Below are 12,295 nucleotides of genomic sequence, written 5' to 3' on the forward strand. Positions count from 1 at the left end.
TCAAATATTGACTAACCCCATACACAAAACACCCAGAACAAAAAAACCACGGAGAGGGTGTAGCTTAGATTTAGTTCAGATTTGCACTGATATCTACCTTGATATCTGCAGTACACCTCAAAGCATTATGAATACCAAAATATGTATAAAAGCTTTCAAATAAAATGCTGTCATGAGGAGAAATTTCACACAGACACCTTTTTAAAACAAAGTTACTTTTACCTATGACGCACAGTTCAGGTCATCATATTTGGTTAAGAGACGTTAAAGGTGGTGCAGCAACAGATCTAGATGACGAAATATCAATCAAATGATTATTTTGCACATGCAAGCTCGATTAGCCCGGGTGTTTAGTCTATTCAGCACTCACCTACGATATCTGGAATAATAAGGACATCTTGAATAATAAGGATATCTTGAATAAAAAGGATCTCTTGAATAATAAGGATCTCTTGTTATAGTTTGACAATAGAATTTCGTAACAGAAATATGACATGACATATTCAATTTATCCAAAACATTAAGGTACCTGTCGCACCCAAACAGTGTGCTATTATTTTATGCGGTTTTCCAAAGGTTCTCTTAAATCTTTTGATAATTACAGTTCCACAGTAATGATCATCATAGCTCTATAAATACTTTTATTAGAGATATTGATATAAACAAATAAATATTGATATAAAAGATGCATGAATGTTATTTGTAGTTCTGATGTTTTTGCAATGAACATTTTGGACAGATGTCCAAAACTTGTGAATTGGAAAGTGAGTACTAATGTACACATACTGTATTAAATGTAATGTCATATTTTGTGTTCTATGTGATGGATATTAATATGAATTATATTTTTCAGATTATTATTGCACATCCACAGCGTTCGCCGTTTATTGTTGCACTAAAGCGATATGTCTCCGTCACACCTTGCACCCAAAATGTGAAGAACAATACAAACAAATGATGTACTACAGTACAATGGCGGCTGAATGTTATATTATTCCTCTGACATCAACACCGTCACGCACACATGCCCAGCAACACTGCCTCTGATTTATGGGCTCACTCAACCCAATGCATCATGGGATGAATCCTTGATAGCTAGCAACAACTCAGTTTAATGCAGATGAATGAATTAATCACTGTTGCAGTTGAATGAGGAATGTGTGTCGGGAGTGGGCGTCGCTGGTTTTTCTCACCGTGTGAAAATCAGATAGAGGACAGACTTAATACATAATCCTATTTATATATTTTCCCTTGCTTGATTATGGTTTACGGTCATTTATCTCAGCGTGTAAAATGTGTTCAGCAGCATCTTTATCATTCACGGCACAGTTTGCATTTACGGCCTCACATCGTCAACTGCTTAAATACTGTGACGTTGCACATGGCGAGCAAAATAATCTACTTTTACGAGGTGGAAATATACCAATAAAGGCTTTTCAGTTTACTGCTTTCAAGATGTGTGCAGATGTATTGGTTTCTCAGAGGTTAATTAACCCTGTTTGGTCTGTAACTCATTATAGCATTGGGAATACTGGTATCGGGTCCCTAATAAGTGCCCTAATATAATTAGCACATAAACCCACTTGCAACTTGAATAAAATAAGAACAATTACATCATCATAAGGTGTACTGTGTGATGTTTCTGACCATGAATCTGCTTGTTACACAAACTGTAGTTTTTATTGCGAGTCGATCAGATTTGTCGCTTTTGAGTTATCAGAGTAATTTTAGTACCTTCAGAGGATAAGCTTTCCCCCTATATTTGTACTCCTGCTTTTCCCAAAGGTTTGATGTGTTTTATGCACGTTTGTAATACAGAAGGGTTATACACAGAAAACACAAATGAATATATCCAAATGCCAAAATTGAAAACCGAATACATACGCAAATAATGAATAATCAAAGAGTCGAAAAGTTTAATATTCCAGCCCTAACTTCAAACGATAGATTAGACTTGTTCTCACTTAATTTGGACCAGTGTATATTAAACATGTCTGAGAAGCGGATTTGCTGAGTTTAATAGGGACGTTTTACACATATTGGAGACATCTGAATGTAATAGACCAAACAAACCAAATATCAAAACAGTCACATCCCATCCGCTCTACATCTTCTATCCCTGGTGGGATTATTTATTGATGAATGGCTGATTGATTGAATTATTCCACCAGTTTTGTGGCAGGAACCTATTTGAAACAAGTAGTGTGTGTGAGTGTGCTTGTGTGTCTTTCTTCATGAACAAGTTCATTAAAAGATTATTTAAATGTCTTTTTAAAAAAAAGAGTATGCTATAAAAAGATAACAAGGTGTGTCGTAGAAAATGTCATAGTATAGTCTACCATAAAAGTAATAATATAGAAATCATAGTATGGTATGCTAAAAAAAGGGTAGAAAAAAATGCCATTGCAGTTCTTATTGTTGTAGCTGGAGACAACGGAGTTTCTTCACTTTGTCCACCTTGTCAGGTTGGCCCCTTATGACGCATTTTCAATAATAAAACAAATCATGATAATATATTTGGGGTTTCTGTTCCATTACTGATTCATTCTATCTCTCCAAAGCAGCTGGAAGAGACGCATGTCACATATTTATTTGTGTTTACCTTCGCATGGTGCACATGGGGTCCTCTCAAAGTGAGCCTGGACATTTTCAGACCGGGAACTAAGCAACCACGCAACGTATGGCCACTAATGCCTCACGCAATTAAAAGCAATCTCTTTATGTATTTTTCCAGTTGTCATCCTAAGCTATCGGATCTGACACTCTTCATCGTAATTTCGTCACATATTGGACTTCTTCTTTAGACCTCAAAAATCATCTTGACTTCATCTGTAAGATTTCACCACTATTTCATCGAGGTTTTGTGTAGCCAGACAGATCTTTTCAGCTTTCAAAATATGTCATTGGATCCCTTTGTATTTACTACTGGACCAATATTTATTACTTTAATTACAACTGCTAGGTTGGTCCAAAATTAACCCAATAATGAACTCAAATCTGTGAATCTACCAGTTTTTTAAAGCTCAACTTGTAATTTAACCTTTATTTATTATTTATACTTTGAAGCTTTCTGATTGGTTGGTTCTTACAGCAGCGCTCTCTATGACTCCTACATTTATTTATTCATGACTTTGTAGGACTGATTTTTCAGAGAGAAAATCTAGTATTCTAGTAACTTTACAGTACATTTATTTAGCCAACGCTTTTATTCAAAGAGACCTTCAATCAGTGATTTCAACCATGTGGATCCGACCTGAAAACTGCAAGAAAAACCAGTGCTACATTTACAACAACAATTAGAGGCAGAGAAAGATTTATATATATATATTTTTTTTTATTTTTGTTAATATATATATACATAAATAAATATATATGTTTTTATTTTTATATTTATTTATGTAATATATGTTTTTAAAATATATATACGGTATATATATAAAAACATATAAAATAAATACATAATAAACACGTACCGATCTTCGATGTTAATTACTTGTTGTGTTTTTATGCACTCGGCATCCACTGTCAAAACAAAGGCTCATCAGCCAATAATTAAAAATGACAAAATCAGGGACAAACACGGAGTGCGCCGCAGCGCCGTGTTTGCTCTGTGTGGCCTTTTGTCTCCGGCTTTCATCACACAGCAATACGGTGAGCAAACCATGAGCGGCAGATGTCGGCTAAATCCGACCGTTCAAACACGCTTCTCCCTCCATTCATCTCAAATCAGGACTTGAGCGGCTCCTCTCCTGAAGCCGTCGGGCCGGAGCAGGAAGCCAGTGATTGTACTTCTATCATATTACACATGCACGCGAACACTGGGGGGAGGGGGGGGGGGGGGGGGGGGGGGGGAAGATGATCCGAGCCTTTGAAGCCTTTGTGCTTCCAGAGAGGAGCAATATGTTGTCATTAGGCCGCCATGGAAAGGCATTCCTAATCCGACAAGCTCCTCCATTTAATTAGGAAATTAGAAAAGTCAGCACGAGTCGAAGGTGAATTTATTTGTCTGATATACCTTCAAAGCACAATGAGGCTCATGTTCGATGACTCCTCAAAAGCCCTCTCTCTCCCAAAATCAGATTCAGAGGAACAAAGCAATAACTACAAAACATACATCGCATTATTAATTGACCTTCTCCCAAATCATACCGATATAATACACACAGAGGCCTTCCTATTATGTACAGCTGTGCAGCAACGTGTATTTGACAATAACAGAATCAGACATGATGTTCTCATGGGGCTGGGCGATATGGCCAACATCCTCTATCCCGATGTCTTAACGATAACATTATATATATATATATCATTATCATATATATATATATATATATTGGCAGAAATGGAATTTAATATTAATAAGTATGGTTTCTGTTGTGTATACTCTCCTGAAAATAAGAATAGTTACGTTTTTTATTTCTTAGAAAGTGCTGTTTAAATCTGGAGTGCCAACGCCATGTTGTACGGTAGCCCAGAAAGGTCAAACCAAGCACCACAGTTCTATGAAATTATGGGACAACAATACATATTTCCAGTTATGCACTGACTGTTGAACAATGCACACACACACACACATATATATATATATATATATATATATATATATATATATAGTAACCTAATTAGTTTGCATTAAACACTACGGGGTATACTCATCAGCAGAATTATTATCAATTCAGGTTTTCAGAGGAATTACAGTTAGTATGTGCTTGTTGTTATCGATTCGGCCAATGTAACTGTGTTGCGTGACACGTCAAAATCCAATTCATCCAGTGACATAAATTATCAAATTAAATGACCAATTTTTATGTGACGAAGGACAAAAGAAAACTTTCAAGCTCATACAATTGACTAAAATAGTTACAGCAAGATGAAAACACACTTGAGTTGCTTCAAAGTGGACAGTAGGGCGTGCTAGATCAGCACAAACTAACTCAGTAGACTGGACTACCAAACTATTCAAAAAAAGGTGGGGGCGTGGGGCCCGGTGCAGATACTGTATATTTGTGGTCTTTCCAGAGTGTGACCACCACCGCACTGAACTGAACACGTTATTTAATACGATCCTTCCAGGCGGTTGTGGCCACACAGAAGTGCTCTGGTTTAATCCTATTACAAGCCAAGCACAAAGGGAGATAAGAGGTTTATGTTGTGGCTCCTTACAGACAGTCTCTCTCTCTCTCTCTCTCTCTCTCTCTCTCTCTCTCTCATTCGTGTCACCAGCAGAGCCACAACACATTTCATCCTTTAGTTGTTCTTATAGTTGCCTCGGCATCTATTGTGGAGCCTTGAATAAAGACATACTGATAATAGGATTGCCTGCGAGGGCGAAGGAGACACTGATGGCCACCGAAGATCAGGTGAAGGACATGATCCACAGATGGGTAAGTCGACCATATTCTGTCATTTGAACACAGTTCAGCTGAGGCCATTAGAACTCATTATCGCCTTTCACCACGACGACAGAGGGGCGCGACCTTCAAGCGACGGCAACTTTTGTGTGCACTTTCAAGAAATCAATGGAGATGAAACACCCACTTTGATCCATTAGTTGCTGGCAGTTTGCATTGTACCTCATGCCATCCTCCTCGTCTGCTAACGTGACGGATCAGAATACCCCCCCCCCCCCCCCAAAAAAGACGAAAATAATCCATTCCATTTAAATATTTGTCTCTAGTGGTTCATGCTGAGAATACAAATCTGGTCAAACTAACAGGTGTTGTACCTCCATTTCTTAGCAAAATACCCCAGAGGACGATTTGAAGCCAGAGGACTACGAGCAGTTCAAGAGTTTGGGATCTGCCAGTCTCACCCAGGGGGACGGTGCACGACTCATGGAATTCCTTCAGGAGGAGAAAAACCAGGTATTTCCATCCCTGCCGCCACTGTTCTGCCGGATACCCCGACCAGTGCTACTCACACACACACACACACACACACACACACACACACACACACACACACACACACACACACACACACACACACACACACACACACACACACACACACACACACACACACACACACACACACACACACACACACACACACACACACACACACACACACACACACACACACACACACACACACACACACACACACACACACACACACACACACACACACAGTGGCGTTCGGTGTTAAACTGTTACACAGCACGCAGTCACACTGCGGCCTCGGAGCCACCGAAGCGAACAGCAGCAGCAGCCGCTGCTTATGACCTCACGACCCGGAGGTGCAGAGGGAGGAAACAAGCAGATAGTCAGATTTCTCGCTCCACTGGTAACCCTTTTTCGATATGGCACTCCTCTAAGTGGTTTGTCTCATCTCGCTGCGCTCTTCACACAGTTGTGTGCGCCGTACTCTGAGCAGCACGCGGCGTTGTCCTACTCTTTCTGAGGCTGGAAAACTAAAGCCCAGGGGATCAAATGATTGATTGTCAAATGAGAAATCCCTGGAAAACGGCATGTCCATGATGTATGTTCTAATTATTTGCTTGTGTCTTTCAGTCATGCAAAAAGTATAAATATGAATAACTAAGTTGACAAAGTGTATTCATCTTAGTTTAAATGGGGAGGGGGGGGGGGGGGGGGGGGGTTCTTCAAGGACATTGGTATTTCCCCACGTACCAAATAACTTGCACTTCTATGGAAATTAGATTGAAAGTGTAACTCGTGATACATCGGATTGTTTTCTCTTGCACTTAGGGGATGGTGAGGTCTATGGGATGCGTTCTCATGGCACCTCTTCTAGCCCAAGTGGTTAAAAAGGAGAAGAGTCTCGCCCACTGCCAGGCCGCCATCACACACTTGACCACGGTACGGCTTCAAACTATTCTTCTAGGGAAACGGGACACGCCTTCCTCCACATTAGATGTAAAGTCTGTTCTGTTGTGCAGACTTGCCGGCCGAATCAACTCCTACACAGCTTGCTAGAACTCATTGAAGACATTGACCCGGGGGCCATTTCTGAGACCGTCCTGGCCCTTGTCCCGCATCTTCAAACAGGTAAGACATTCATGCAAGAGAAACACTTTGACACAATTCCTGAAGACGTTGTATGAAGGGCGACATCAGCGGCTAATCTTTCTCCCACCGTACTAAATAATAGAAACACTTGTACAAAAAAAACACCATACAGCCTTCATGAAGGGGGGATTGGTGGCAGGACTGTGGTATTAGATTTGTTTCGTCTCTGTATTCAACACAAACAAGTCAAGCCCCTCTTGGTGTATTCATGGACGGTTTACTTCTAATAAAGCAAACGACTGTTGTTTTTCTTGGTCATATGGGGGTCTGTCTCCCCCTGCTGTGCATTCATGCGAACAACAACCTTGTGTGTCCGCCAGTGCTGCTGCAGCTGGGCGATGGGAAGGCGGCCTGTGTGGGCTCGGCCCTGAGTGGCCTGCAGAGGCAGCTGTCCCGGCTGCCTCTGCCGTACACCCGGCAGCAGGAGGAGGCCGATGAGCACGGCCTGTGCCGCGGCTACGGCGCCCTGGCTGCGTTGGCCCGGCCGTTCGTAGAGGAGGTGAAGCGGAGGAACGGAGACCGCGTCGCCACCGCTGAGGAGGAGGAGCTGAGGACCGAGCTGCTCAAGTTGTAAGTAGAGTAAACTATGTTTGGCTGAGTGATGGGTTGTTATTCAATTATTATTTGAGAGGTTTTACTTGTTTGTTTTTGTACTTTATTCATCATCATCTATTTATGTGTCAATCTTTGTTCATCTTTACCTGTTTTAGTGTACTTCCTTAGCTGGAGGGTTAGGGTTAGAATCGGGGATAAGCACTAATGACACCTATAAAAAAGGCCGGTTGTGATCCTCTGCAGCTGCATGAGGAGCTTGAGGGAGCCCTTGCTCGAGGCCGAACTGAACCGGGACAGTAAATCGTCGCTGTGGCTCTTCGCAACGGAGATAATGGTAAGAGCGAGTTTCCGTTTTGAGAAAGCAGTCCAAACGTTGGTTTTCTCTCCAGCTTCTTGACCTCTGTCGCCGTGCGTTGCTGCAGCTCTCGCTGCCTGCGATCCAAGAGTCTCCGTCGGAGCTCCTGTTCTTCAGCCCTCCGAAGAAAAGTGCCCAGTTGGACGTCAGTCCGGCCATGGAGTCCAGAGCCTGTGCGGCCTATCTGCTGTTCGTGCAGCTCATCGGCATCGACAGCTTCCCGGCAGTGTTCAGGTGAGCCACGCTGCTTGAGCCGCGGACGCAGCGACCAAAACAATTGACGTTGTTCCGTTTCCTGCCGTTGCAGCCCTCTATTTGTTCTCCAGCGCAACATGGACTACATCAGTCAACTCCTCAGTAGGTATGCCGTCAAGTACAATGAGAGCTGAAGACGTCTCGTTTTAAAGCTCGATTGATTTCATTGTGTAATCTGTCATCTTGTCCCCCCCCCCCCCCCCCCCCCCCCCCCCCCCCCCCCCCCCCCCCCCCCCCCGACAGCAAAAATGAATCACACTTGCTCAAAGGACTGGTAAGGAAACGTCAGCGTGCATAAATAATAATAAAAAGGAAGCAGAGGGGATTTGTTCTTGGGCAATAGTGTCCATCTTTCCACACAGGCGCTGTTTGCAAAAAGCTTGGAGAGGGTGCAGGACCACAGCCTCCCAGTGAGTCTGCTGGAACTGAAGAGCTTCTACAGTGCGCCACAGGTAAGGCCAGCATGCCGCCGAGCCTCTGGTTTACGGTCTTAAAAAACAGCATTGAACACATCGTTAGAACGAGACAGCCGGGACGCTGATCTGCACATTGATCGATTCAATGTGTGTGTGTGTGTTTGTGTGTGTGATTCACAGAATCTGAGGGAAGTTCTTACCGACTGCCCGATGCGGCACTTGGTGAGTACAGAATTATGTTCGATGAGAGCAACGTGGTCTACATCTGTGGTTATGTAAGACACATCAATTTGTTGACTCTTTGTTTGTGTTTGTGTGTGTGTGTGTTCACCGCTTCCTCAGAGACAATCGGGGCTACAGGTTTTCCAGCTCTTCATCGATAAGTTAGATGCTGAAGCGAAGCACAAGTTCTTCAGGTGAGAGGGTATATTTTAAATATGATTTAAATTATTATTCAAACGCATTCTGCATCTACTATATATTGATGATTCTCTCATGCATACTGGATATTCACATTTATTTACTCCCATAATAAACAGCTGTAGTTTTCCACCCACTTCGAGCTCAAATCGATACATTTTCCTACTTTTATCAATATACTACGTGCTCCGGTGTTTATATTTAATACTATATTTCAATTGATGTTGTATTTTTCTTTGCTGTATTCTTGGTATTTTCTGTGGCTACATCTCATCTGTTGACCTGCAACAACAACAACAACAAGTCCTGTTTTCTGTTGCAGGTGCATGTTGAAAACCAGCAACCACGCAGGAGTGGAGAGTTACATAGTAAAGAACATCAGGAATCAAGTTGAATTTTCTATGAAGGTGAGATTGAAAAAAAAGGAGACTTGCCAACATCACCCGTACTCTGTATTGGACCCTCGTCTCGATTGCCGAGGTGACGTTTGAGCTGGTGATTTCAGTCAGTGGTTTAAACCGTGTTAACTCTCCTGCAGCCGGGCAACGCCAATAACGGGTTCCTGGGGGAGGAGCTTCTCTCACTGCTGGGTCTGGTGTTGTGTTTGCCACAAGGAGCCGGGACAGATTTGCTCAACAGTATGGACAGGTAAGTAACAGGCCTGCTCATACATGTCCTGGCCTACGTAAAAGATCAATAAGCTAAATTGATGTTGATTTAGGTGTAAACCTCCGTTGAACAATGAACTTCAGATCTAATGGGGTTGCCGACCTCTCTGGCTACTTGCATTATTTGCAAACTGATCTCGACCTCCTCAGTTTGGCTTTCCCGCAGAGATGCAAAGACAAGATAGCTTGTGAGAAGTGGAACGCTGCGTCCCGACTGAGCCGTTGAGCAATGCCCTTTCTGTGTTTGTCCAGGGTAATGGAGGGCCTGAATCTTCTGCGCTACCTCCTCCTCAGAGACGAAGACCTGAGGAGCACCGTAAGTCGAGACCTACTCAACACCCCCACAGCTCCTCAGCCCGGTTAATGCACAAAGCTGACGCTCTGCTCCTCCCCGCCCTCAGACAGATGTGTGGGAAAAGCTGAGCGGGATCAAAGACGAATACCTGAAAATGCTGCGCGTGTGTCTCGGCATATCGAGAGGGTATTACTCCGCTGAGCTTAAGGCACTGAGGGCGGATCGGAAGATGAAAGCAAAAGGTGGGCATTAGCTGCTAATCTGTGCAAAACAAACCGACATTGAAATAGCCTTGCACTGATGGCTGCACAACAGACTAGTTTCCACACCGTGAACCATCTCCATTTTCCTCTCCAGAAGCCAGAGAGGCTGCCAGATCCAGCAGGTTAATAAAAAGCATGACGGTGAAACACGAGGAAGGGTCCAACATGTCCCCAGAGGTCCAGCACCAGGTGAAGACACTTTCTTTCCTTTTTAATTATTTAGACCTCTTTTAATTTTTTTTTTTATTAGGATCAGCAAGCTGACTATTGCCATGTGTCACAGGTGCTGCAGAGTGCTTTGGTGACATTTGACCTGATGGAGAGTCTGATAGTCCGGATCGAAGAGATCACAGAAGAAAAGCTGAAGATCCCAAACTGAATCCAGGGGCCAAAAGATCACTGCATGCTTCCAGGTTGTTTTGCAAAAAAACCCACCTTTTTATTTATTTTTGAATGATGAAAAAAAACATGCATGAAAAAGAAAAAGGTAATGCCAATATGTTAAAAAAGAAGAACAAACTGCACTAATATATTAAAACATCTTTTTAAATTGGCTTTTGTGTATTTACCAAGTAATGTTTGTACTGGGTTAGCATCAAATAAAACAAAACAAGTGTTAAGTGTGTGTGTGTGAACCGTTTGCTGGATCCCATGCCGAGCTTCAGAGAGCGTCTCTGAGCATCTCCCACACAGGACTGCTTTTGATGACGCGAGCCCGGGCCAGAGACATCCGGTCCCGGATGCTGTCCGCATGGGGCTTACTGGTGGCCTGCAGACAAACGTGGCTAACTTAAGTATCGCAAGGGAACACCGGCTCGTCTAAAACGCCATCGACAGGGACCAGATAACCTTTGGGCGCCGCCTGTTTATTTTACCTTGGCAATGGTCAACATTCCTTTCACAAGCTCGGTGTTGTTTCGCACCGGCAGGATCTTGAGATTGCTGCCAAAGAACCTGAGAGGAGGAGGAGTACACATAATGCATAACGATGTTACCGTCACCACATTAATGTCAGTCTAGCTAAATCACTTTCAGAAGTACCTGTGTTGAATTATCGATAAGATCTCCAATTCCCTTTTCCCATTAAAGGGGGCACACAGGAGCAGGAAACTGTTCCTGTGCACTTGCACAAACTTCTTTATCCTCTCAATGAGTCCAGACTCCTCGAAATGCTCGAGGAGGTCTTGGGGGTCGACCAACAGAAACGCAGTTCCTGGTCAAATAAGTGATGAAAGGTCAACGTTACTCGACCACACGCAGAATGAAACTACTAGTTTACTGTGAGGCACAGCATCCATCAGACTGTACTAAATAAATGTACAGAGTGAATGTTGCTCAGTGGGGTTAAAGGTCAGCCTAGTGTACATTGCTCAGTGGGGTTAAAGGTCAGCCTAGTGTACATTGCTCAGTCGGGTTAAAGGTCAGCCCACTGTACGTTGCTCGTGGGGTTAAAGGTCAGGCCAGTGTACTTGCTCAGTGGGGTTAAAGGTCAGTGTATTGTGGAGGCTGGTGTTAAAGATAAGGTGGTAGCTCGAGCAGCAGGAAGCACAGCGGGTTTACCGGACAGAGGGAAGATAAACGCTCCGGACTCCACACCGTCTGAAAACCTGATGCGGTGCTGCTGCGCGCTTAAAAGCCGGTTCGCGTCGTGTTTCTGGTGAAAACAAAGAAAGATAATTAGACGGAAGTTGAAACGACTCAACATTTCACCAACTGTAGTTTTTTGTTGTTGTTGTTGCTACTGTAGCCTTAAGCTAGCTCAGTTGGAGTTGGTCTTCACACCTGAGAGCAAACTAAGAAACTTTGACCGCTGAAGAGAGACACAGAAAACCGACCTGGAGCGACGAGCTCACGATAATCGTTGTTTTCCACTGAGGAGTCGTTTCCGCGTGTGACGCCATGACCCACCGCTCCGTGAAGGACACACGAAGAGTGCAGCTAGTTCTGATAATGACACCCCTCAACCTGTGTGAGGGGAGCGCTGCGGCGCGAGCGTCAGGTTGTCGTGCTAACAGGAGGCCGCCAGAGGGCGCT

At 43.4% G+C, this 12,295-nt stretch overlaps 2 protein-coding genes across 2 annotated transcripts; one reads left to right on the top strand and one right to left on the bottom strand.

Annotated features, from left to right (window-relative positions):
- The first annotated feature begins 5,342 nt into the window (after positions 1–5,342).
- Positions 5,343–10,762, top strand: LOC117729315 (glomulin-like). The gene is made up of 18 exons (XM_034530286.1): positions 5,343–5,384; positions 5,739–5,864; positions 6,714–6,824; positions 6,905–7,013; positions 7,355–7,604; positions 7,833–7,923; positions 8,012–8,178; positions 8,252–8,305; positions 8,443–8,473; positions 8,562–8,651; positions 8,796–8,837; positions 8,958–9,031; positions 9,358–9,442; positions 9,574–9,683; positions 9,956–10,019; positions 10,105–10,240; positions 10,356–10,450; positions 10,545–10,762. The coding sequence occupies exons 1-18, from the start codon at positions 5,343–5,345 to the stop codon at positions 10,638–10,640; spliced, it is 1,773 nt and encodes a 590-aa protein (XP_034386177.1). The 3' UTR covers positions 10,641–10,762.
- Positions 10,685–12,267, bottom strand: LOC117729316 (uncharacterized protein C1orf146 homolog). The gene is made up of 5 exons (XM_034530287.1): positions 12,097–12,267; positions 11,822–11,915; positions 11,303–11,474; positions 11,137–11,215; positions 10,685–11,030 (listed from the first exon to the last, which is right to left on the bottom strand). Exons 1-5 carry the CDS (start codon positions 12,160–12,162, stop codon positions 10,923–10,925), a joined length of 519 nt encoding a protein of 172 aa, XP_034386178.1. The 5' UTR covers positions 12,163–12,267; the 3' UTR covers positions 10,685–10,922.
- Between the last annotated feature and the right edge of the window lie 28 nt (positions 12,268–12,295).

Source organism: Cyclopterus lumpus, chromosome 4 (assembly GCF_009769545.1).
Source record: "Cyclopterus lumpus isolate fCycLum1 chromosome 4, fCycLum1.pri, whole genome shotgun sequence".
Lineage (NCBI taxonomy): Eukaryota > Metazoa > Chordata > Actinopteri > Perciformes > Cyclopteridae > Cyclopterus > Cyclopterus lumpus.

Coding starts and splice junctions, on each gene's coding strand:
- LOC117729315 (XM_034530286.1), top strand. CDS start 5,343: ATGGCCACCGAAGATCAGGTGAAGGACATGATCCACAGATGG. Junction 7,605..7,832: donor AGGACCGAGCTGCTCAAGTT/GTAAGTAGAGTA, acceptor GATCCTCTGCAG/CTGCATGAGGAGCTTGAGGG. Junction 10,020..10,104: donor ACGAAGACCTGAGGAGCACC/GTAAGTCGAGAC, acceptor CCCCGCCCTCAG/ACAGATGTGTGGGAAAAGCT.
- LOC117729316 (XM_034530287.1), bottom strand. CDS start 12,162: ATGGCGTCACACGCGGAAACGACTCCTCAGTGGAAAACAACGATTATC. Junction 11,916..12,096: donor TCGTGAGCTCGTCGCTCCAG/GTCGGTTTTCTG, acceptor TGTTTTCACCAG/AAACACGACGCGAACCGGCT. Junction 11,031..11,136: donor GAATGTTGACCATTGCCAAG/GTAAAATAAACA, acceptor GTTTGTCTGCAG/GCCACCAGTAAGCCCCATGC.